At 46.1% G+C, this 26,518-nt stretch overlaps 1 protein-coding gene and 1 pseudogene across 4 annotated transcripts; both read right to left on the reverse strand.

Annotated features, from left to right (window-relative positions):
* Nucleotides 1-26,475, reverse strand: UFD1 (ubiquitin recognition factor in ER associated degradation 1). Of its 4 annotated transcripts, none has more exons than XM_037497519.2 (12): nucleotides 26,159-26,475; nucleotides 23,060-23,192; nucleotides 22,625-22,657; nucleotides 19,069-19,190; nucleotides 15,025-15,155; nucleotides 13,095-13,167; nucleotides 9,164-9,232; nucleotides 8,327-8,392; nucleotides 8,046-8,093; nucleotides 7,168-7,256; nucleotides 3,861-3,942; nucleotides 1-121 (listed from the first exon to the last, which is right to left on the reverse strand). In XM_037497519.2, exons 1-12 carry the CDS (start codon nucleotides 26,159-26,161, stop codon nucleotides 47-49), a joined length of 924 nt encoding a protein of 307 aa, XP_037353416.1. In that variant the 5' UTR covers nucleotides 26,162-26,475; the 3' UTR covers nucleotides 1-46. The 4 variants fall into 4 exon arrangements, with proteins under 4 accessions (XP_037353416.1, XP_054546710.1, XP_037353417.1 ...); XM_054690735.1 differs by lacking the exon at nucleotides 26,159-26,475 and adding an exon at nucleotides 25,866-25,890; XM_037497520.2 differs by lacking the exon at nucleotides 26,159-26,475 and adding an exon at nucleotides 25,612-25,790.
* On the reverse strand, nucleotides 128-3,854 carry LOC129145075 (60S ribosomal protein L32-like; annotated as a pseudogene).
* Nucleotides 26,476-26,518: the final 43 nt, after the last annotated feature.

The raw sequence follows: 26,518 nt of genomic DNA on the forward strand, positions 1-26,518 counted from the left end.
TGTTGCAATTGATTCTTTTATTTGCCTATCAGCCAACTATTGCAATTTATGGCTTTCTTCCCTTTTTACGCAAGGATTGTCCTTCTCCAGAGAAAGCGACAAATCTGCCTCCAGCTTCATCCTAGATGTAAAGATAAAATACTATTTTCAGCATTAAAGTATTAATACTTGAAGATTTAAAATAAATGTTTGTTGAATTGTGAACCACCCACCCATTTCCCTTACTTCCACATCACTCATAAGAAATGTCTCTGAAATATAAATACAAGTCATAACTATTGAATCGAAAAACAAAATCACAGTACACAACTACAAATCTACCACACAGCCGTTATTCTCAGTTTGAATGTATATCCTTTTGTAAAAGCATCATATTTTCAATCTAAAGAAAAACATGAAATACACCTCCAAAAGAAAATTTTACCACCCAAAAATAACATTTCCAGCCACTTTCCTGTATGTGCTTATATAAACTATTTTCATACTTAATTCCCAAGTTTCAAGTCAATGAATTTCTTATCTGGTGCACTCTCAAGGCTACAGAGATGTGGAACCAGTCTTCTGCCCATGAACATTACTTCCAGTTTACAGTATTATAAACTGCTATAGTCAGCAGCTTAATGTATTGCCTACAGCAGCTCTGACTGTTCCTAGACATGGAATTCCTTGGTAAATGGATGCACATATGTTTAAGGCTTTTGATATATGGTGACTGACTAGCTCTCAGAAACATTCTACCCAGCTGTTCTCGCACCAGCAAAAAGATAATTTGTTTTTTCTGAACCCTTGAAAAGAGCTTATATTTTTTCATGTGCTTGGTTGCTAGTCAATTGGAGGTGTTTTCTATGGAAGAGGGTTCCTCACTCCCCCACATACACTCCTGCATCCTCCCCACCCCATGCAGCTGGTGCATGAGGGGCTAGAGAGTCTTGACAGACTTTAACATGGCAACCATCATGTGAATGTTAGCCGGTTAGCCATTCAGTTCTCCTTTCCTGCCGAGCCTTCAGTTTGTCCGACTGTGCCCAACTGTGTGTTGCCTCTCCTGCATATGTTTAATCACATTGGAACAGTCCCATCAATTTTGTCACTAAAGGTATGTCCTCTGGGGCCTGCAGATTGTGCTGCCTGAATTGGTCATACTCTCATCTCAGCACATGTATTTCAGACTCTCTGTTTCTTGGATTTAAGACTATCTTATTTCTTACTCTACCTTATTATAGTGGGATAAATCCTCCAGTAGCTTCCTGAGCAAGGATGCATGAGAAATGTCTTCGTGAAATCCTACATGTCTGAAAACACACTTTTCAAATCAAACATCTTCCTGATAGGTTGGTTGGTGTAAATTGCTAGGGCTGCCATAACAAAATACCAAAGACTGGGGGGCTTACATGACAGATACTTCTTTCTTTCTTCCTTTTTTGGGGGTCAGTTTTATGGTTTTATTAGTGCAAAATACTCACACATGATCTGTTTATTCATTTTCTTCACTGCACAGCCTGACATGGGATTGGTGACTCTAATGGCCACCGGGCTGCTCTTTCCACGTTGGCTTTGTGGTTCTGACAGAAAGTTATGAGCAATTTTAGCACAGTAAGATCTGTTGCACATCAGCAGCATTTTGAGCTCTCTGACATTGTGCACCAGGAGCTTCCAAAAAGCCACTGGGCAGCACATACTTTTGTTTTCTTCTTGTTTCAATAACCAGTCTTGGGTATCAAGATCTGGCCCTTAAGTCTTCTATGTACCCTATTATCAAGCTTGATTTTGAATTATTGTTCTGACTGGTGCTGGATGAACTTGTTGATCCTCTTTTTGATGATTGTGGGCTTGAAGAAGGGTCTGAGGGCAGCCATGATGCCGAAGAGGAGATGGCTGCCACTTCTATCGGCAGCACTGAGGAAGTGACAGGTATTTTTTTCCTCCCAGTTGTGGAGGAATTGTCGAGGTGTTGATAGATTTGGTTTCCTCTGAGGCCTCTCCTCGGTTTGCAGAGGCCTGCCTTATTGTTGTGTCCTCACATGGTCTTTTCTCTCCCCTCATAAGGACACCAGTCAGGTTGGATTAGGGCCCACCCTAGCAGCCTAATTTTACCTTAATTATGTCTGTAAAGGCCTGAACTCCAAATGCAGTCACATTCTGAGTTGCTGAGAGTTAGTGCTTCAACATAGGAATTTAAGGGGGGCAAAATTCAGCACCACAAGGCATGGACACAGAATTTGTGGAAGATTCCTCTCAGAATTTTGAAGACAATGCTTCACTATCTCTTAAATTCCTATGTCCTGCTATGGTGAAGATGCTTCCCCCACCCGGAAGCTTTCGCATCTTTTCTTTGCCTCAAAGTGGAGTTTTGATACTCAAACAGGCCTTCTCTATGGAAACACAGAGGCTTGTAGTTTGGGGCAATTATTTCCCTTCAGTTTCTCTAATTACTTTTCAGAACTCTTATGACTTGGAAGTGTGGAAGGTTTAGGGACATTCTGTGACACCTATTCCTGAAGACGAACTTCCAGCCATCTCCTGCAGTGGAGGCAGTACAGGGCTGGGCGAGAAAGGATGCTCAGGTTCTAAATGCTTTGTGACAAACATTCCATCTTTAATTCCGCATTTTCAGAGGTGTCTTCTCAGAGCTCTGCCATCTAAACCAACTACCTCTTGACTTTCCCCACAGCAGGCTCAGGGTGCAGTTTCCATAGTCTATGAAGTCAGTTACCACTTGTCCTTTTGACCTGGGGTTACCAAAGTTTTGTTGCAGTTGCTTCCTCTCCTCTTCCACTGTCTTTATTACCTTGTATCAAAGTTTTTCTCAGAGCTAAGTATATGCATCTAATCCCATTTTCTATCATTCACTCTTCTTAAATTCTCTTTATGGATAACAGTTGCAGCTATGCCTGTCAGCCTTATCTCCTTTCATGTATCTCTAACAGATGAGTCACAAGTCAGTCCTGCTAAGGCCACTAGGCCTGGAAAGGGCTCAAACAAGCAGTCAGAGGGTGAATTCAGATTGAGGACCACATTTGATCCTCTGAGCCTACAAGATCCCCAACACTATGTCAACTCAAAGAACTTTAAGGCTAGAAGGGGAGAGTAGAGCTGGTAGCATAGAGGTCTCCATCTCTGACCACCCGAAAGGTAAAGGAAGAGAGTGATGGTTGGGAGGGACAGTGACAGCCCTGTAGCAGGATATGGCCAGTGACTGGTCACAACTGGAACCCCATCCTGAATCCTGAATGGTTCCTTGCATATCTACCCTCAGCCCTCCTCCTAGATCCCCCAGAACTGGAGTCTTGCTGAAAAGGAACCAGGAAAGCAATGGGTCTGACGTATATATATTCTAGAAATATACAGCACACAGCAATGGCTGTGTTCCAGCCATGGCTGTGGAGCATAAAGGGCACTGTTCATGAGGGCATGCTGGATTTTATAAGGCAAGTTCCAGCACCTGTAAGAAATGCCCACAAAGTGGAACCATCTCTTTGTTAACCCTTCTGCCTGCTCACTGCAGCCTTCCCTTCAAGTCAGAGGGGCATGACTTGGGTCAAGGGTTGGGCCATCTCCTCAGAGATCAGTGGAAGTTTTTGGAATGTGGTGAAAAGGAGGTGGTTGTGCAGTGGTCAGGGGCCCTGCACCTGTATCCTTTAGTCTAAAGTATGGGTACCATTGGTAGGTGATACCAGGCTTTGGCCTGTACATACCTACATAACTGCACAGCCTCTACAATGTAATCAATGCCACCTGGGAGAGAAGTGCCAACAATGGGGGAATAGCATGACAGTAACACCCTTCCTCAAAATGGAAAGAATTCCCTTAGTCCCAATACTAGCAAATAAAGCTTCTCATTACCCATGAAATAAACTTACCTCTTCAACCTTTTTGACCAGTGGTCGTGAATTTCTGATGAAAGTGATCTTACCAAGTTTAAATTCATAATTGGGAATTCCTCTGTAAAGAGAGGAGAAATGTTAGTTTAAAATAAAAGAAATAAAAGACTAAAATTCATTTTTAACCATGATGCTTTTGGGGCCTCCTTGATGGTGCAAGGGGTTAAGGCACAGTACTACGAAGCTTTTGGCAAACACTGCAGCATGAGTTTGAGCCCCCGGCCAGGGAGCTAACCCACATGTGCAGCAGACCTCTCCTGTCTTGCCGACTGCTCCCCTCAGCAGTATATTTCAGTCAATCCGACTGTTCTGCTCCCTACTCTGTCTCTGGTGAATCCTCTCACCCCCTACACCTCTGGCCTACACCCCAGCTCTTATATGCATAAATAAAATAAATCTTGGGCCTCCCCGGTGGCTCAGCGGGTTGAGCAGAGCGCTGTGAAGCTGTCTGCAACCTATGCAGCGTAGGTTCAATTCCCGGCCAGCCAGGGAGATACCCACATGATGTGGTGGACCTCTCCTGCCTCGCCCACTGCTCCCCTCAGCAGTGTTTTGTCCGTCTGCCTGTTCTGCTCCCCTCTCTGTCTCCAGTGAGTTCCCTCACCCTCTTGCGCCTCGGCCTGTACTCCAGTTTGTTTTTTTTTTTTTAAAGTTTGAGAATTTTTTTTTTTTTTTTAAGATTTATCTATTTTTATATAAGAGCTGGGGTACAGGCCAGAGGCATGGGAGGGTGAGAGGATTCACCAGAGACAGAGCAGGGTGCAGAACAGGCAGACGACAGAAGTACACTGCTGAGGGGAGCAGCGGGTGCAATAGGGGAGGTCTGCTGCACTATGTGGGATTCTTGCCGGCCGGCCGGCCGGGATCGAACTCTGACAGCTTCACAGCGCAGAGCTCAACCCATTGTGCCACCGGGGAGGCCCGGTACCCCACTCCTTGCATACATAAATAAATCTTTAAAAAATAATAATAAAATAAATCTTAAAAAAAAAAAAAGATGCCCCTTCTTGGTAACTCGTGCTCAGAGGTCCATGGCTGTGCCCCATCCTGGTCTTGGAGCTGCTCTCTGGTACAGCCCAGCATCTCTTTCAAACTTAAGCAGAAAGCAACTGGGGGAGAAGCCTGCAAATTCTAATGTCACCTAGAGACCATCTCTGTCCTCTAGCCTCACAGATCACCCCAAAAGGGGAGCAGCGGGCGAGACAGGAGAGGCTTGCTGCACCCTGTGTGTTGCTCCCTGGCTGGTCAGGGATTGAACTCGTGCTGCAGAGGCTGCAGATCGCTTCATAGTGTGGTGCTCAACCCCTGTGCCACCAGGGAGGCCCCTTGATCAGTTATTTGAAGTCACAAAGCAGGAAATAGGCAAATTACTAAACAGGAACCAGAAAGGTTTTAAGAAGGTAAAAGGTCTTATCAGGTGCTGTAACAGGAGCCACCATGGTTGCTGAGAACTGCCTTAGTGACTAAGTTTGAGGGCCAGCCCAGGCAGGAGCCATGGAGAGAGAGGCCTGTAGCACATGTAGTCTGCCAGCCAGCCCTAGCACTCCAACTGCCTGCTTTAGCTGCTCAGGTGAGCATCTGACCCAGCTGAAACCCGTCAGTTGCAATGAGCATCTTGGCCTTTTGCACTACCAGAGCTGGCTCAGATGTAGGGCCCACTTCTAACATGAGGTCACATGACCTCAGCATAGGTTGGGTCTGGACAGCTGGCCAGGGTTTCACTTATGAATATTGTGCCAGAATTGTAGACAATCAGGTTTGAGCTCCCAATGGACCAAGCAGATTCAAACTCACATCAGCACTCTTCCAGTCTTTTGAGACCATTCGGGATTTTTTTTTTAAAGATTTATTTATAGAAGGACTGGGGCACAGGCCAGATGTGCAGGAGGGTGAAAGGATTCACCAGAGACAGAGCAGGGAACAGAACAGGCAGACTGACAAAATACACTGCTGAGGGGAGTAGTGGGTGAGACAGGAGAGGTCTGCTTTGCCATGTGGGATTCTTGCTGGCTGGCGGGGATCGAACCCACGCTGCAGAGGCTGCGGACAGCTTCACAGTGCGGCGCTCAACCACCTGCACCACCAGGGAGGCCCCGAGACCATTCAGGGTTGTAAACAGACCAATATGATTGGAACTCCATCACCAATCAAACAGCTGCAATTGTAAATGGACTAATCGGGCTTGAAAAGTGGAGACTCTGAAAAGGACATAAGCAAGGGGACAGTAGCCAGCTTGACCTCATTCATCAGATGGCTTCGGATCAGATTCACTGGGACTCCTAGAAAGACCTTCCCAGACAGATTCCTCCCTATAGATCTTTGTAGAGACCTGACCACTGCACCTTCCTCCAGCCCTGCCTCTGACATCACTGGTTGAGAGCACTGTTGGCCAGTGTCCGGTGTCTCTAAAAGAGTTGTCCGCTGTTGGCATAAGTCCAGCATCTCTAAGATCTGTTTGCCATTGGCACAATGGCATTTCTAAGAGCCATAATACTGCTTACATCTGGCGCCATCACCTGTTTATTGGTGCTGACTGGCACTGCTGACCTGTGTCCAGCCACTTCTGAGAGCTGTCCACCACTTCTGATCATCCAGCATTAGCTCCTGGTGCTGTTACAACCAGCATGTCTGGTTTGGTGTCTGGTACTGTCCAGCCTAGCCTGCAGACTGCTGCTATTGGCTGCTGTGGTGTCACTTCAGCAGACCCACCTGTGATCACCTTAAGCTGCCACCATGAGTTGGATCCTTGTCCACCATGTACTGGTGTGCCATCAGCCTCAGCGCCATCTTGCACAAGCAGTCTTTGTTTTGGAACAGTGGACACTACAGACATTATCTGGGGATTTAGCTACTTATGGCCTTAAAACTTGTTCCTTTTCCCCAATCTCCCCTTTGTTTATAAAATCTATTGTTACTGCACTCTGAGCCTAAGTGCTGACTTGCAATTATGAGTGCATGGGTGAGAACTCACAGTGACCTAGGCTTAGCACTGCTTTGAAGCTACCTGGAGAATAGAAGAGGCCAGATTGGAGGCACAGAGGGATGCTGGAAGATAGCAGATCTGGGGAGAGGGTAGTGAGAGGAGACAGGAAGGCAACAACACTCTTCTTTTGGGAAACAAACCCTAGGCAGACTTTCCATTCCTCTTACCAGCCTGTCTGAAGCAGGCTTTGTTTCCAAAGTTGCAATGAGGCTGCACCACCCTGGCACAGGGGCCTGACACGAACCCTCCCTAGACTAGAGGAGACAAAGTACCAGTTGGGAGCAGAGCAAAGGGTAGACCCACCTTTTAATGTCTCCAGGCTTGATTGGGGAGGGGCTGGGCTCCACACCTTTCTTCTTCCCATCTAATCTGTTCCCGGAGCCAGAGAAGGCCTAGATGGGCAAATAGGACAGTGTGCACAGGCTGACCACTGAGAGAGAGCATGCAGGTGCCTTCTGAATCAGAGACAACTTCATGGCTATGTTCTGGGGGTGCCACCCCACTCCCTTAGGAGTAAAGCCCTCACTGCTCAGTAGCTGCAGTGTGAGCAGCCCAGCACTCCCTGCCCGGCCCCACTGGGGTCAATTAAGAGTTCAATGGAGCCCCTGGCCAAGGACATCCAGCAACCAATAAATTTGGGGTTTGGTCCCAGCCCCTTGCAGGTCACTCAACTCAGTCCTGGTGTGTGGGTTAAAGTGTCCATTCCAATCCCTATTTTCTGTTTCCTCTGCTGCCTCCCAGCCCCCACATCAGCCACCTCCATCTGTTTCCCAAGGAGAGAATCATGTTGCAACAGTGCGGGAGAATCATGTTGCAACTAGCTTCCAAACAGTGCAAGAAAAAAAAAGGGCAAGTTTTTAGACTGCCATAAAGCAAAAGTAGCCATATTCAGTGAATTTATGTGAAGAGTATGTATGTCTATTGTATTACTTTAATTTTTGGTAGGTTAGAAGTTTTAAAAAGAGGAGGAAAAGGTTGATGCTGCCTTATAGAGTTGTTGGGAGGGCTGAAGGAGAAAGTAGATGTGAAGAGGTTTGGTAATTGAGAAAGAGTCAGATATACATGTACATGGACACCCAGAGGTCTAATCCCTGCTAAGGTCTCCAGATTATTATAGAGAATGCCTGGGAGTAGATGGTATGGCAGGAGCACCTAAGTAAAAAGTGTTTCCTGGTACTCACACGGAAGCCAAGCTCTCCTGCATAGCCACTATGGTCAGCTTCACCTTCCTGACAGGGAGACAGAAAAAAGGAAGATGAGGTTCCCAGCAGGGACAACCCCGTTTTCCCTTGGGCCTCTCATTGCCATTGCTGCTCTGTGCTCCAAGTGCTGGAACACATTGTTCCCTGACACAGAAGCAGAGAAGATGATCATGCAGACACCTGCTGGCTGGACACAGCCAGGATACATTCCCAAAGCACAAAGACTGGGGCTGGCGAGGACTGTTGGAGAAATGACTTACGGTTGACTCCTCATGCTGGACTTGTCTTTCAGGTTCTTTGTAGCCCAGTGGAGCATCAAAGTCCACCTGTGTGCCCAAGATGGAAATTCTGAGACATGGCCATAATTAGGCTGTGTTAGCTTTTCTGGTTTTAATGAGACAACTGTGGGTTCATAGACACAGTGTAAGAAATTACTTGTACACTTTGCTCATTTCCTCAGTGTTAAAAGTACTATGAACACATATTCATTTGCACGTGTGTATGTTAAGTTCTCATAGTTTTATCATCAGTGTAGGTCAGTGTCTCCAATCCCCCAGCTGAGGTACTTTAACAGATTCAACACAAGGATCCCCTACATCATTTTCACACCCACCTCTCCTCTGGCCTTCTCTTCCACCCCTTACCTCTGGCAACCACTACACTGTCTTCCAATTCTAAAGTTTTGTCATTTCAACTTTTCCATTTCAATGGAACTGAACAGTGTGTAGCCTTTTAGGATTGGCTATTTTTGCTTAGTATCATTCCTCAGAAACACACCAGAATGCACTGTGTACCAATAGTTACTTCTTATGTAGGAGCTGAGGCTTCTTTAGCTTTTAAGAATATCCTTTCCTCATTAGGTCTGAGATGCTAGTGGATTCAGCCATCTCAGAACTGGCAGGAACTCTGCCACCTCCACTGGTTCTAGGACACATTGCAAGGTCAGTAGTCTTGCTACAAAATTCTGGCAGCATCTTCCTCTTCTCTCACCAAAATAGTCCCAGGACCACATGACACCCTCCTGAGCATTGGTCTTGCAAGAAATACTATCCATCTTCCCTGGTCCCAAGAACACTGTAATTGGTGAACGCACTCACATTCATGTCACACTCAATGATGGACACGGCCTTGTCTGGCTTGGTCTCCATCACCCGCAGTTCATAGATCTGTAAGAACAGACAAACCGGTCAACAGCTCTGTGGCAGCAGTTGGGACTGTATTCATCCATGTTGTTGAGGCTCCTCACCTAGCTCATGTAGACACAGCATTCATCTCCACAAACCGCACCGCCCCCCCCCCCAATACCTCTTGCCGCAACAATGCAGCTGTGGGAAGCGGTGCCCTTGATGCTCATCACAGAGGCTGTGGCTCAAATGAGGTATGGCAGTTAAGCATTGACTTCCAAAAGAGACAAACTTTAACTCAGAAAGTTTACTTCTAGGAATTTACTCTCAGTAAATAATTAGCTAAATGTCCAAAACTACAGTGATCACATGTACATTCAGTTTTATTCATCTTCTATTAAATATTGAGGAAAATTTAGAATTGAGCCTTTCTCCTTTACTTGGATGACATGCCACCTAGTGTTGAGGGTTTTTAAACAGTGGACTATTCAGACTGTTTATTATTAAAGCAAGACATACTCTAGGTGAAAAGAATGTAGAACAATGCAGTAAAGGGTGTGTTCTACCACTTTTGGTTTCTATCCTTCTGGGCTTTATTACATTCTCATTACATACATGAAAACATTCTAGATATACAGAACAAAATTGGTTTTTAACTTACTTTTCTACTGGCTGCATAGTATTCCACTAAGGATTATAATTTATTTATATATGAATAGATTGAATTCATTTAACCAATCTAATATGCATATGTCATTTTTAGCAATGCAGGCATGTGTATTCTTACAATTTTCTTGTTGTACATTTAGTTAATTGTTTAGTTAGATTGACTTTCATGGAATTTGACTTTCTCAGGAGCTCTAATACCTCTCTTCAGTCTCAGTTTCCATGGCTTTGCTTCTGTGTGCAGAATTATTATTTCTCCAGCTTTCATTTCATTAATTCTCTTTTAGCAACTAACTCTTTGACGTATTAATAAATCTTCCTGGTTATTTTTTGGTATTTCTTTGTTGCTTATTCATTTTTATGATTCCTTTTTTAAATTTCTTTGAACATTTTCTACATAGTTATATTTCTTAAAGGGTCTAAAACTGCTTTTTTCATCTCTGCTTTGGGAGTCTAGCATTTTTATTATGAGTTCCTATTTGTTTGTTCAGTATATAGCAATTTCAAGGGCTTGATGAAACTGGCACTGCTTTTCCCAAAGGGAATTTGGGTTCCTTCTCCTGGGATGCGGAAAGTATCCATATCTGAGATTATTTTGGTCCCTGAAAGGGTCCCAGTTAATGCAGCAGATTCTGTTTCAGATCTCCACTAAGCACTGACATGGCCATTTGCCCTACCATGATTCATTTTTTTTTTTAAAGATATATTTATGCATACAAGAACTGAGGTGTAGGCCAGTGTTATGGGGGGGGGGCGCGCGGTGAGAGGATGCACCAGAGACAGAGTGGGGAGCAGAACAGGCAGATCTACTGAAATACACTGCTGAGGGGAACAGCAGGTGAGACAGGAGAGAGGTCTATTGTGCCATGTGGGTTAGCTCCCTGGCTGGGGATTGAACTCATGTTGCAGTGGCTAGCGAGAGCTTGATAGAGCTGTGTGTTTAACCCCTGCACCACCAGAGGCCCTGCTGCCATGATTCTTGATGACATTCTGTATTTCTTTTTTAAAATTAATTAATATATATTTTATATTATTGTTCATTTTTGTACAGTGTTTGCTTTCTCCTGTCAGGTGTAGTTTCCGTAAAATTCCCACCACCATTTCACCAGTGAACCATCACCACAATCCCCTGTGGTCTTCCCTCCCCTGTTTTGTTCCCTTTTTCTCCCCCTCCTTACTTTGTGTATTTCTTGTGAGCCCAACAATGCACTAATAATCTAGGTTTTATTCTGATCTAACTGGGCTTTATCAGAATACCCCTTTAGCCTCCCTGGTGGTGCAGGGGTTAAAGGCAACACTATCAAGCTGTTGCCAGCCACTGCTGCAGCATGAGTTCAATACCCCGCCGGCCAAGGAGCAACCCACATGGCGCAGCGGATCTCTCCTGCCTCGCCCAATGCTCCCCTCAGCAGTGCATTTCAATCAATCTGCCTGTTCTGCTTCCCACTCTGTCTCTGGTGAATCCTCTCACCTCCCACACCTCTAGCTTACACCCCAGTTCTTGTATGCATAAAAATAAATCTTTAAAAAAAAAAAACCTTTAGAAAATTACCTAGTCTTTCAAACTTCCAAAAGTAGAAGTCCAAACTTATGTTTCAATTCTATATATAATTTATAACTCACTTTCCCTTTCAGTGCAAAAATTTCAATTTTATTTTTTATCATCAACTTAAGAATTATATTTAGCATCATTGCCTTAATATTAAAAACAATAACATTTAGGCCTACAATTAATTATGAAAGCTTAAAGTATTCAGTTAAGGTAGATAATACCTAAAATGTTCCCCACAAGGCTAAAGGAAATGATTATTTCTTAGTTTATCAAAGAAATGTTTGGTTTTAATCCTAAAAAAATTGAAAAATAAGTATTCTCAGTATCAGATGCCTCAAATTTTGTAGAAGGAAAACTGCATTGACCCAAGGGAAAAACTTGATTCCTGCTCTTGGAGGGTCTGTCTGGACTAAGGCTCCTGTGAGCCCCAGTCCTTGAGGGGACAAGACAGTACACAGAAGAAGTGGGAGTTGCCTCAGGGAAAATTAAATCGGGGAGATGGTCACTCCTGAGCACTGGGAGGTTCACCCTGGCAGCAGTTCCGTAGTCTGTGGATGAGGGCCACCTACACTGCTGAACCCCATGCCTGTGATGGGATTAGTTATTGGCAGGAGTGGCAAATATTTCATTTTCCTTGAGAAGCACTGCCATAATAATGAATTTTTGTGGATCTGCCAATTAGGCATAAAACAAATAATACACAGAGAATGAGATATGGCATTTTACTTTATAGCTACATTGTCTAGCTTTAGATAGCTAAGAAATATGGAATCATAACTGAATGTAAGAGGCACTCAGATCTGAAAGACTCGTGTCATAAAGAGGTAACCCCAAGGGAGCTTTGGAAAAACCAAAGCTACAAAAAAATAGGAGGAAAAGCATGTGGGGTCTATGAGGAGGGGACCTCTGCCAGCACTGTCCCCAGGCAGAGCAGAGCTCTGCCTTCTGGGTATGTGGCAGGGCTCAAAGCACTGCAGGGCCAACTCCGAGAGGGCCTGTCTACCTCCAGGGCTGGAACTGCAAGGACATGGATCTAGGCTGGTTCATTCCTGTGTCTTCAGAGCCCGGGAAACGGGCTTACTTACATTTTACATTCGGTATTTCTAATGGAGACACAGAATTGATACCCTGTCACCACGATATACAGTAAGGTATATTAGAGCTCAATCACGTGTAAATGTAATCAATCAATTCTCAGAACAGATTTGTGGAGTGATTAGTGTAAGGCTGAAAATATGAACCCATAAAGACTATTTAAAAAAGCAAATAGCAGGCAGCATTTAGATGATAAAATAATCAGGGATACTCTGCTTAAAAAGATCCCCCATTCAGGGCCTCCCTGGTGGCGCAAGGGGTTAAGCACCACATAATGAAGCTAATCTGCAGCCACTGCAGCATGAGTTCGATCCCCAGCCGGGGAGTTACCCACAAGGCGCAGCAGACCTCACCTGTCTCCTCACTGCCCCCTCAGCAGTGTATTTCACTCAATCTGCCTGTTCTGTTCCCCACTCTGTCTCTGGTGAACCCTCTCACCCCCACATTTCTGGCCTATACTCCAGCTGTTGCATGCATAAATACATCTTAAAAAAAAAGATCCCCCACTCAAACACAATAGACACAGCAGTGAATGACTCTTGAGAGGTGTGACTTATGCCAAGCTGCTGGCCCTGCGTGCAAGACTCTCACCTTCTCATTATAGTTGATCGCAATCACATCCCCGGTGGTCAGACAGGCAAAGTTTCTCAGTGCATTTTCTAATCTGCAGACACACACTGTCAAGGTGAGATGGATGCCTTAAATATGAAACAATTTCTACAAGGGCTTTAGACGGTCATAGTCAGAGACAGAGTGAACCACACTGGTACTGAAACATGTGGCTTCAATACAGGAGCAGTAAGGAGGGACAGACTCCAACATGTAAAAAGATGGTGAATATAACAAATGCTCTGCTAAGGGAAAAACCATCCATAACGGTTTTAAGGTTCCATTCAGAGAACCCAGAGAAAAACAGATTTGAGGATGGGAAGTAGCCACAAGGTAGCTGGGATAAGGACTGACAGAAAAGGGCACGAGGTAACTTTTAGCAAGATGGAGAAGTCCAGGTGACATGGATGTACATCCTGTCAAACTCACTGAACCATGCATTTTATTGTTTGTAAATTAGAATTCAACTAGTTGACTTTAAAATCCAATGAAAGCACAGTAGACACAAATACTAGATGAGTAACAGCCAGGTCCCCTCAAGAGTTCCTCAAAACTCAGATATTTTAATATAGTATTTTGCTGTTTCTATCTTGAGTTGGTAACCCAACTCTAGGGGTTATAGAGTAAAAATAAAAAAAAAAAATTAAAAGGAAAAAGTAACCCATAAACCCTTTTTATGGTAGTAAATAATAGTGAAAATTTAAAAACTGAATAAATGCCCAGACAAGACCATAATGCCAACCTACACGTGATATTTTAAACACGTCATCATCAATTTATAGAATTGTTTTAAAGATTGAGCATAGAAATGGATGTGAAACCCACCATTGTGTTACAGCACATCTGAGCGAGGATCTCAGTGTCTCACTGAGGGAGAAAGAGCTAAGCTGTTGAGATTCATTTCTCTTGGTCAAAAACTGTTACAGGATGACAACGGCTCTGTGAGAGGGGCCTGGTGTGGCACACTGTCTTCATCCGCTCCATGAAACATCATGCTGGTGGTGCCCTTCCCTCAACGACTCCTAGTAACCCCCTTGAGCTGTCAGACCCAGCCTACCATGACTCTGAAGGTGGATCATCTCCAAACCTTCAGAGCTTTGAAGGCCAAGGTAACCAGATCTCATGGCAGGACTTTGCCCTTCACCACTGACTGCTATGAGTAGAGAACCTAACACCTCACCATCGCCAGGAGCCGGCTGCTGGGACCCAACATATTTGTCCATGCACACGGTCACTGTAGGTCCAAGAAGTGGCCAGCAGTCACCTGCTCGTGCGTTTGAATTCGGGACAGGGCCCAGAAGGGGAAGATAGTGGCAGCTTTTTAAAAACTATCTGTTGCTCTTGTCCAACTGTGATTTTTTTCAAGTTTACATTTTTAAAAATAAAGAGGTGGTAGAGTGACCACCTTATAACATGATCTCAAGTCAAAATGGGGTTTCAAGTAAGAGAGTGGGATCCTATTCCATGCATGGTATGCCCCTCGCTCACAATGGTCACTCCTTAAATTATAAACACACACATCTTGTTTAAGTTCACATACAAATCACTAGAACCTAAAACCTTTGCTTTTTCCTGTCAGAGAAAGAGAAATATATTTAAATCAGTGCTCCCATCGCTTTGGAGTGCAAAGTGGTAAGCCTGGGTAGAAAGTGAGGATAAGTACATGGCTCTGCTGGAGCACCAGGGCCAAAAAAGGGTTACGGGTATCAAGAGTACCCAGAGCACCTGTCCAGGTCCAGGAGGGGTGGTATATGTGCTGGCTGAATGCCATTATTCTCAAACCCCAACTTCAATCATAAGCAAATATAACGCCTGAAAAGTAGGCAAATGTTCAATAAAGCACTTGCTGTTTATCAACTGTTAGCACAGCCCTCCTTTGGCCAGAAGAATCTTTCTTCTTTCAAAAGGATACACTGCTTTGGGGTTGGTTATATCCAGGAAGTCAGGGCTCTGAGGCTGGAATTTAGAGTACGTGGCCACTTGAAGGTTGACACTCTCCACCTGAACCAGGCCTCCTTCTTCCAACAGCAAATTCTGCATCATCTAAAGGAAGAAGAAGGCATCATACCATTTCTAGAAATCAAATGGCCACCATCATTACCACGGACCAACCCATGAGGCAGGCCAAAATCTGATAGCACTATGGCTTCTTCCTTGGGTCCCTGAAAGAGCAGTCTGAGATGAGGACTTAAGAACAGGCAGTCTGATTGTTATTTGATGTCCAGGAAGGAGAAGGAAGGAAGCAAGACAAAGACATGGAAGGAAGAAGACTAATAAGGGGTGCTACGGAGGCTGCTGCACAAACAATGTGAGAGGTCCCTAGAAGGAAGGGAGACACAGCACTGGCCATCAGCTACATACCTCCTGTGGGAGGAGCATTTCCCCAGGGAAGTGCACCCCACACTTCTGAGCTATCCCACAGCTAACTTAGAGGTTCCAAGGCAAATGGAGCCATACTTGAGGTATTAACATGATAGCACCAGGCTGACCTTGCATGGAATAGCCTCACAGCTGAGGCTGCAGGTTGGTGACAAACTCTAGCAATATCCTCTAGAAGGAGGTAAAAAAACTGACAAAGACATCCCCCATGCCAATAGTAAACCACCCTGTGAGGTGGATGCTGGCTATGGAATGAGGAAAAGAGATGAATAAAGGCCCATGAGTACTTGGTGTGCAGGGTGAAAGGCAGGGACTAGGAGCTGAAGCAAAAAGGCTGGGCCAGATGAAATGACTATCCTGGAGTGGCTTTTATCATTTTATTCCTTCTTAAAGAGAATTTCAATCACACAAAGGTAGAGAGAAGTATATACACTGTCTCTCAACAACTTCTGCCCACCCCCCACTGCCCTTTAAAAAGTAATCAAGTCATGACCCTATTTGGTTTATCACCTCGCCTCCCCCTCATCCCATCCCACACTGGACTGCCCTGATTTAAATCCTAGGCATCACAGTTCTTTAAGAACACCTCACCTAGCATGGAACCACTGGAACAGATGCTGCCCTCAGAGGTCAAGGAAGGCAGAGGCTATGAGTGAAGCTCCAGGGAAATCATGGTCCCATGGATGAACCTGTGGAGGCCCTGACACATTTGAGTTGAAGGTCATTGGGAGTAACAGAAATGTAGAGGAGATTTTTCCAGCAAATGCCACAGGCAGGCTGAGCAGAATGGAGAACAACTGGACTTGGTAACTGGGAGGTTCAGTGACTGTGGAGTGATACTTTCATAAAAGGTGCTTTTCAAGGTTGCAAGTCAGCCTCCCACAGGCCAAGCTCACAGTTTTTAGGGAGTTCTTTGGGAAGTCTGCCAGTGCAGGGAAGAATGGAAAGGAGTGGTCCAGGTCTGTAAGAGGAGCCCCCACAGATCCTGGACCAGAGATGCAGAGGAGCTTGCATGGTTCCACTGTGCCCCAGTACAACACTGTTGACCTCAGTGCAGAGCGGGCTTGATGCACCAGTGGGGTTTTGGTTTTGAAACTGACGTGGTTTTGAGCTTGTACCACCGTCAATCAGGTTTTGGAAATGGTGCCAGTTTTGAAAATGGACCAATCAGGTTTGAGACCCAGGTACCCTGAAAGAGATACAAGCTGAGGCAGTAAAGTGTTGAGACACTCTCTCTTCGAAAGACCTTCATTTCAGATCTTTGAGACCTTTGGTTCCTGCCCTCAATTCTCTGACTCCTTACTTCCAACCACAGATAGCTGCTGTCTGACCTCTGACACTGCCACCTGACCACCTGACTGCTGCTCCTGCCTCCAGCATAACTGGTACTGCTGGCTAGGCCCAGCATTGCTAAGAACTGTCTGCCACTGGCCTGTGCCCCAAAATCGCCCTCAATAGGTGCCACTGGCCTGTGCCTAGCGCCTCTCAAAGAGCTGTACACTGGCCTAGTCTCTCTGTGTGTCCACAGGTGCCTGCATGGCAGTAATCACTGTGGGGAATACACTGCAAAGGACAGTGCTCAACAGCATGCAAGTATTCCCAGAGGGCCCTGGGCAGGGATCTTTGTCTAGGCCAGCAGACAGGGCCCCAGGTGCTAAAGTCCTGTGCCTGTTCCAGGCTGACTCACCCTGAGGAAGCCTGAGTGCTCTGGGTCAGATGAAGCCATGCTGACATTTCACATTTTTGCCAAGGTCAAGAGACTCTCAGACCAGCTCTGAGACAGCATCTAGGAAACTGGCAACCACCTGCTCTTGTGAATAGCTAGAAAGTCATTCTAAGAAACGGATGCCAGCAACCCTCAGTCCATAACCCAGTGCTACCCAAAAAGGCTTCTCAGGGATATGATGTTTCTTAGCTAAAAGGATTCAATTAGTTTTCTGTCTACAATGGTTTGAAGTTGGGGCACGGGGCCACCCAAACTCCCAAGTCTATGAGCTAGAGAACCTTTGAGGTACAGTGTTTCCCAGTGTCCCCTTCTCCTTTCCCTCTTCTACAGTGGTCCTCTGGAGGTCTAGAGTGGTCTCAGGGAGTTGTCACTGCCCAACATACCAGCCACCCACAGCACTCTACAGTGTGAATAGGACAAGGCCCTGTGCCTGTGAGGGGGGCCTGCAGATACACAGACAGTGAGGCACTGAGAGGTAAGCAGGGAAGCAAGCCAGTCCTGATTTTGAGGTGTGAGTAAGAGTTCCCCTCAATACTGGGCAACAGCATAGGAGAGGTCAGGTGGCAGGGGAGAGGCAGCACAGGCTCCTGTGGGGGAAAGGCCTCCCAGGCTGAAGAGGGGAGGGCTGTTCTCAAGGGGAAATGGGAAGGAAACCCAATGCCAGAAAGTCTTCAAACACCGTTCATACATAATCTCAAATAGATGAATTAAGGTCATTCCTTTTGGAAGTTCAGTGACCACCAAAATAAAGGAGACATAGGGCCATTCCTCCCAAATATCTCCCTAGTGGCAGGGAGGTTTGGGGTGCATTCCTAGCTCTGCCCACACCCAGCTGGGTTCTGCGCACACTCTTGCCATAATTAACCATGAAGAGGATATACACTTCCCTCCAGGGTTTTCCACAGCCAAGCGTATCAGAGCTGGGACGAGACAGAGGGAGCTTGGATGAGGGAGAAGAAGGAACCTCTCCTGCTTAAATTCTTTCCTAGACACTGCAGTTTTGCATAATACCTCATTAAAACAAGGGGCTCTTGGGCTGACAAGACTAAAATCCCCTCATTTTTACAGAAGACAGCACTGAAGGGCACAGAAACCACAACTAATGGGCATCTGGGGGTACACATGCGGCAGTGTGTCACATGCGGGTGCTGCTGCCTGCACCGCCCCTCTTGGCCCCACCTGCCTGAGGCCCATGTGGAGCCCTGGCTGGTATGGTTCTGCTGGCCTCTGAATTGGGTAGCACTAGCTTTGGGCTCTCACCTTTGATACTGGGGCGCAGGTCTGTGGTGCTGCAGCACTTACATACCCAGTGAAAATCTAACTACAAAAGGCTTTTGCTCCTGTGGCAATGAAGTTGAGTGCTTTAGAAACATTCAGTTACAGACAAGTGTACAAATATACATACAATGTCAGAATGGGTCAAGGCAGGGAAAGACCACTAAAAACAGGGAGACAATATATAAAAATCTAAAAAACTGTAGTTAGATGACTTCAAAAATACTCTCAGGCCTTTATTTAAAGAAAGTCTGACCTAGGAGGTTGCAGATAAATAGCGTGGCTATTGTAGGCTACCAGCTGAGCACTAGTGGGAGAAAAGGCTGCTGTCAAACCCTGCTGCCTCCATATGTCCAGAGCCAAGTGCGATATTTAAGGCCCGGTGCACAGTTCCTAATCCCATTCCCCCAGCTGTGTCTCTGAGGAACAGAGCTTATACACACACTGGTGGTGGTGGTGGTGGTGGGGTGGTGGTGGTGGGGGAACCTACACCATAGGTAGGTTCCTGCTTATGACGATACCACTTCTCTACCAGGCTAACAGGACACTTTCTGGAGATGTGGGTACCCCACTCACCCAGTGTGGGAGGTAGCAGATTCCTTCGTCAGCAACAAATTCCAGCACACCGCAGTGGGTCATGCGGTCTGAGTTCTTGTTGGTCAGTTTGAACAGCATGGGGTAGGTAATGTTAAGGCGGCCTAAATACAAGAGAGAGGTTACAAGGTATGAAGTCTTGAAGGAAAACACTGGTCATCCATTGCCCTCCCCTGCAAAATGGCTTCCTCAGGCACCAAAGAGGGCTCCACATAGCCTTGTCTCCCCCATCCCCGAATCCCTGTGGGGCTTAGTCCCTAGATGTCTGCCTATCTAGCACAACCCACGCTCCCTGCAAAAGACTTGCAGAACACAGCACTTGGCCCCAAGAAACTGGGGAATGTTTGGTGACTCAGGAACATAGCATTGGCTTATATGTGAGATTTTCTGAAATCATATTGATAACTTAGAAAATTCACATGCTTACTCATTTATTCATCAACAATTTCAGTGCCAACCATTTGCTGAACAAAATCCCTGCCTCCAAGTTTCATTGGGAAAGCAAGACAGAAAGTGCATGAGGTGCCTGGTGCTGCAAGAGGGTGTTGAGGAACAGGCAGGGCTCTTCTAGGGGGTGGAAACACTGGCAAAGGAAGCAACTTGAGGAAAGGCAGGGAGGGAAGAGGAGCCCCACCAGTTTTGGAATGGCTGGCACTTAGGAGACAGGCATGGGGGTATGGGAATGGTCAGGTCAGGTAGGACACCACATGGGGTGAGACAGGTCATTAGTGCTCCCCTATCCCAGTGCTCCCTGTGATGATATAGGCCTACATGAGGGATGTGAACTCCATGGTTCTAGTCACCCATGGATGGAGCTGAGGCTTCCACAGGGTGTGGCCACTATTGCTGGGGGCACTGAAGTGAGGCCACATGGAGGGCTAGAAGCAGGCACATAGGACAGCGGGTTTGCTGACCCAGGAGTGCAGGGTGATAGAAAAGGGGCTGGTGACGTGAAGCAAAACCCGAGTCAGGGATCCAGAAAAGGGGTCTGGAACAGACTGACGTAGTAACTGTGCTTGCCAGGAGGGAGGACTTGCTCCATCTTCCTGACAGTGAGGGAGGGTACTGCTACCACTGCTTTAATCCACAGGGAACTAAGACACGCAGGTCTGGTTACACACCCAGGAGTGGATCTCCTTTTATCTACAGGGAACTAAGACATGCAGGTCTGGTTACACAGCTCAGGAGTGGAGATGCCAGTCCAAGACTGGGTTTAACCACTGAGGTCTACTCTGGCCTATTGGTATAGATAATAATGGCAACAGAAGTGGCACTCAGCTACAAGATAGACAGCAGACACCCTTGGGATCTCCCTAAAGATTCTGGTGAAGCATATCAAGTAATAAGCCTGGGCAGTAAGGCACCAAAGGGGGCAAGAATCCCTGGAGTGGCACCTCACTTTGGAGACAGCACTAACTATGGGTGTTCCCGCATCACCAAGGATGACTTAGATGCTGGCAGTCCAGCAGCCAAGGGGGTGGAAGCCAGGCCCTTTGTCTCCAGGGAACTTCACAGCTATGGAGCCTTGGGGGGAAATGACAGTCTGTCAGGGTAAACTGATTAGGCTCCAGACAAGGGTCTGAAATTCTAGCTGTTGGAAGAGATTCCTGTGTTCTAGTCCAGTGGTTTTTAAACTGTATTTTGTGATTTAGAGACGTGCCTTGGGGTTCCTGAGTTCTCTGCATCCCTCTACCTCCTCCAACCTGAGCAGCACCTAATTTTTATAAATTAGAATCCCCTACAAGATTTCATTTGGACAGAGTTTCTTTCACAACTTCAAGTGTTTGAGCTAAACCCACTGTCCTAATCCCTGAGTCATAGACACTTGTCCCAGGGTCATATCTGGTGCTTAGCTTCTAGGTCATCATTCCCGAAAGGCAAGCTCTCTGATGTCTCACTCCCTTTCCTCCTACGAAGATACAGGCCTATGTGAGGGCTGTGAACCCCATGGCTTCAGTCACCCATGGGTGGAGGTGAGGCTTCCACAGGGTGTGGACACTGTTGTTGGGGCCACTGATTAAGCCCTGCTGGATAAAGGTCACCTCCTGCCTCTGACCAGTGTCACAAGGGCTTGGGTTCTTTATGCACACAGTAAAAGGCACTGTTAAAGATGCTGTTAAAGAAGGATGGGTGGGAGCTGTGTCCCCATTTATTTTTTTTCTCCTGCCTCTGTCCTGTGTGTCCCCTTGTCCGTTTTCCTCCTTATCCCTCTTAACCTCACTCAGAGCCCTCAGGATGTTAATTGATGTCCACTGGCTTTTGAAAGTGATTGATGTTGTTAAATTGCGTATTATGTGAATATCTAGTATTTATTTTTATTGTCTGACTTACATTGCTTGTGTGTCCCCTTTGCAAGGTGAAGACACTGAGGCTCAGAGAGGCCAATTCGCTAGTCCAGGGGCAGGCCAGGCAAGGAGCAAAGCCCAGGCTAGAGTGATAGCACAGCAGGTGCCCTTCTCCAGGACACTGCCCAGGTGCACCAGACACCAAGGATGAACCTGTTCACTGACAGGCTCCATGTCTCCTGCCTTGGACATGAGAAATTCACACCAGACACACCTCCAAGTCTCAAAAGGCAATGACTGCATCCCTGGTTGGGGTTTTCAGGGTGAAGGTGGAGTTGGGCTGGGAGCTGAGGTCCTTACGTTGTCTCCTGGAATAAGTTGGGGAAAGAGGAAAAGCGTGGCCACTCTTACAACCTTTCCAGCTCCTGGCCAGAGTTAGGATTTGGCCAGAGGAGCAGCTTTTGGGGCAGAAGACAACAGCTCAGGTTTTGATGTTCTGCAGATCCAATTGGGCAGAGGGGGTTAAAAACTTGGAAGGGGGGCCTCCCCGGTGGCGCAGCGGTTGAGCGCTGGGTTGCGATGCTGACCACGGCCTCTGCGGCGCGGGTTTGATCCCCGGCTGCTCCCCGGCCACCGGAGGAGGGTCCCACATGGCGCGCAGACCTCTCCTGCCGCCCGCTGCTCCCCTCAGCAGTGTGCTTCGGGCCCTCTGCCTGCTCTGCTCCCCGCTCTGGCTCTGGTGAATTCTCTCACCCTCCCGCGCTTCTGACTGTACCCAGTGCTTGTATAAACAGAACAAACAAACAAATGAAAAAAAAAAAAAAAACTTGGAAGGGGAACTAAGGCAAGATGTTTGGGGAGGAATGAAAATCCTACCACTCAGTATCATCTTGGGAGCTGACCGCTATTGTTCAGGAGAAAAATGTAGCGACCAGAAAACAGCATTATGCTTGCAACTTCCTTAAGTCCTGACAGAACCCAAGGTAAAGGGATAGGGTGGGTCAGAGATGTGAAACCCACCTCACAAAAGAGGGACCTGGAGCTGAGCGCTCACTGGCTCCTGGCCTGGATGGCTGTCCACCACTGGCCACTGCTTTGCATGGCCCCAGCTCTCCCAGCCCAGCATGGACCACCAGGGATCATTCCTATTCAGACGTGACAAAGAACACCTGTGTCTGGACATACCAAGGAGCCTGTGACTGGCATCCATATTTACATTACCTCAGTTCTCAGGTCACATGAAATATACTTACTGAGTTGATCGAGGGCTGAGGGCGGCATAATTACTGTGGAAAGAATTACAAAGGAACATTTAGAAAATAAAAACAAAAAAAGACTCAATGAAAGCCAAAATGCAGTTTCTGTTATGTCTTTAAAAAATATTAGATAATACTTTTAGGTACTGAGAATTTAACAGTCATCTTTCATAGAAAGTCTTACTGGCTATAATTTATTTTGGGGGAACCAAATGGCTAGTAGCCATGAATCTAATCATAACATAATAATAACTTCCCTTAAATCTAACCATCACCACTACCACCACCCCCTTTAGTAAATATGGGGCGAGTGATATTTTCACTGGAATACTAGCTTGTGGTTACACATGCAATAAGGACAGTTGAAGGCTACTGACACTGCAAGGCTGAGGGCAGGAAGTGTTACTAATCAAAATAAAAACAAGCACATACTCTTCCCTCCTTTCTCCACATCTGACCTGTCATTAGGCCCTGCTAACATGGACACGGAGAAGCAGCGATACTGTGTGGAGAAGCGGTTCTGGAAGACCCGGGGTATGGGGTGGTCAAACATGTTGAAAGAGAACTAGGAGGAAAGAGAAACCAGAGTTACAACAGTACAAAGGTACACTTCTTCATGTCAAAAGTCCAAAGGGGTCAGGGTAATCAACAATGCTGAATGTGCATTGATGCTCCAAAATCCTGGTGGACCAGAGTCCTGTGACTAAAGCACTTTCAGGAGCACGAATGTTAAATCTGCTTCCACTCTTCCCTCCATTGCCAGTGTTATCACTCCAATCTATTCTCCACTCCCACAGTTTTGGATAGTGTGAGCTTATGAAAATATAAAACTGTTCACATCAAGCCTGTCCTTAATTTATCAGCCAAACCACTCCAGGATCCTGGTGGACCTCAAAGACACCTTAGGGGAGCCCCCACAACTGCAAACCTGCCATGTCTCTGCTGGCTGATTCCTCTGCTTGGAACACTTTTCCTCTTTTAATTTAAAAAAAAAATCTCTTTCTTGTGAGCATCCCTGGTGGCTCAAGGGGTTAAGCAGCACGAATTCAATCCCTGGCTGGCCAGGGAGCAACCCACATGGCGCAACAGATCTCTCCTGTCTTGCCCACCACTCCCCTCAGCAGTGTATTTCAGTACATCTGCCTGTTCTGTTCCGCTCTCTGTCTCTGGTGAATCCTCTCCCCGCCCCACCCCACCCCGTACCTCTGGCCTGTACCCCAGCTCTTGTATGCATAAATAAATAAATCTCTGGAAAAACAAAAACAAAAACATCTTTCTTGGGAGCCCAGTAGCTGATCTAGGGAAAAATCACACTAGTGTTGTTTGTTCATGAATAAAAACAGGTGCAATCTCTGAACTGGCAGAACTGACATCCAAGTAAAGGAAACCAGCAAAGTAAACAGTCTGCATGTCTAAGAGCAGTGATTAATGTTCTGGAGGTAAGAAAAGAATAATAGAAAGAGAGTTTCAGTATGCTATTTTAAGTGGGCAGTCAGGAACTCTCTGCAGTGGCCTGAATGCCAGGATAGGGAGCCAGGCAGAAAACAGGCAGCAGGAGAGCAGGTGACCAGTGTTTGCACCCTCTCCCCTAATTTCCATAACTATCTTTTCTATCTCCAGGAACCTTCCCTTCTCTGCCCAAGGCACATGTCCCTCCCAGGCGCTCTCAATGTGCTAAGTTACGATACTCCCTCATGTTAGTAAGTAAAGCCAAAACATGGTACCCTCAAAAAACTAACATCCCAGCTCTTAAACTATAGCTTCTGATCACAAATATGTTACACAGCAATCTAGGGTCTTCTCAAGGTACTGCAATTACTATGACATTTAAAAAAAAGTAATGTAAGTCCTCATAATAGGGAGGACTCAATTCAAATATATCTTGAAGATATATTTCCAGACCCATGTCCGTAACAGCACTATTCACGATAGCCAAGAGGTGGAAACACTTAAAAAATCATCAATAAATGAATGAACAAACAAAATATAGCATATACACAGTGAACTATTATTCAGCCTTAAGAAGAAAAGATATTCTGACACATGCTACAACATGGATGAACTGTGAGGACATTATGCTCAGTGAAATAAGGCAATCATGAAAAGCAAACAGTGTATTATTCCACTAATATGAAGTGCCTAAGGTAGTCAAATTCATAGAGACATAAAGCAGAATAGTGATGGCCAGGAGATGGGGAAGCTTGGGCTGGGGAAGGGGAAGAATAGGGAGTTGTTTGATGGAGTTTCAGTCTTACAAGAAGAAAAGGTTCTGGAGAGCCATTACATAATACAGGTATGTCTATTATTATTGAACTGTACACTTAAAAATGGTTAAGGTGGTAAATTAATGTATTTTTTACCACAAGTTTTACCTGACTTAATGTCAAATAGACATTAAGTAGAGGGAAAACCATCTACCTATAAAATATCAGCTATTCCAAAATAAGCAAGCTCAGTCAGCTGTCTTCCTAAGGTGTAAATAATATAGCACGCTCCTGCTTAAAAATCTCAAAGGGTTCTTCATTCACCGGAGCTCTAGCACAGTAGTTAACAAAACTTTTTCTCTCTTCTTTTAAGCAAAACTCTGTTAAAAAAAAAAACAAACAACAACTTCAAGAAGCATAATGAATAAAAAAAAAAAAAAGCAGTGTTTCAATGAAGGACAGGAGTGGGAACTCCCTTAGCCCTCTTACTTCAACTCCATCTAATCCGTTTCTTCTTTTCCCAGTATGAAAGAGGAAGAGGTACACACAGTATTTAATACCCATAACAATCTGCGTTCTATTCAATGTTGAGTGGACGTACTTTAGAAGTTAGATTCGACATTGAAACACTTAGAATAAAATCTAATAATCACCCCTAGTTTTTAGTAAAATAAACAGGTGACCTGGAAACAGTGCTGTACAACAGTAAGGGAATGACTTTTACAACCAGACAGACTGGCTTCAAATTTCCACTCCCCGTTTTTGTGACTTCGACGTTACCTTTTAAATCTTAGTTTTCTCACGGGCAAAATTATAACACTCATCGTTGCTTCCAAAGGCACTGAGGAATTAAATGAGTTAAAGAATAGGAGACTGCAGGTGTTAAATAGAAGCTGTGTGACGGAAAGTGTACTATTGTCTTTATTGAATCACTTAAACAGTCGAAGACAGACCAGGCGAAGCGGGGGCAAAAGCTGCGCGTTCCCGCCCACCGGGCGGCCTCCCCATTCAATCAATTTAGTGTTTGAGGAAACCTGTTACGTGTCTGGCACTTTCCCGACTCGTGGGAGGACACAAACGTATATAGTTCCCATCTGCCCTCAAGGAGCTCAAGTCCAACTAAGAGGCGACGCGAACCACTACCGGGGCAAGCGGAGATGAGCCAAGGCCGCTGGAGGTCCCAGGTGCGGCTCTCGCGGAAGCGTCCCGAATCCGCAGAGGAGCCGGGCTCGGGCCGGGGTGACTCGGCATCTCCGCTGCCGTCATGTCCGCCACGTCCAGCCCCAGCCCGGGTCCCTGGCCCCAGCCCCGGCCCGTTGATACTCACCATGGTGGGTCACTTCCGCAGATGCCGCGCCGTCCGGGGAATGCTACGGCGGGAGTCCGTCCACCAGCGCCCCTCAGCCTCTCCAGTCGCTCCGGCTCCGACGCCCAGGGAGGCTCACCGGAAGTGCCGGACCCGGGCTCGGGGGGAGGTGCAGAGGCCAGGAGTCGGCTGCAAAAGAGAAAGTCAGGCAGAGGCGCTAAGATCAGTATTTCCCAGGGCTATATGCTAAAACGCCCTTTCATTTCCGGCCCCTCTAGATTAATATTGTAATTGTCTTGTTACACTTCGATAGCCCGCCCCTCCAGATAAATTTAGTAGGTCCCGTTCCCTAACTACACTACCCAGAATGCATGTAAATCT

Source organism: Talpa occidentalis, unplaced genomic scaffold, assembly GCF_014898055.3.
Source record: "Talpa occidentalis isolate TD23 unplaced genomic scaffold, MPIMG_talOcc4v2.1 talOcc4.8, whole genome shotgun sequence".
NCBI classification, from domain to species: domain Eukaryota; kingdom Metazoa; phylum Chordata; class Mammalia; order Eulipotyphla; family Talpidae; genus Talpa; species Talpa occidentalis.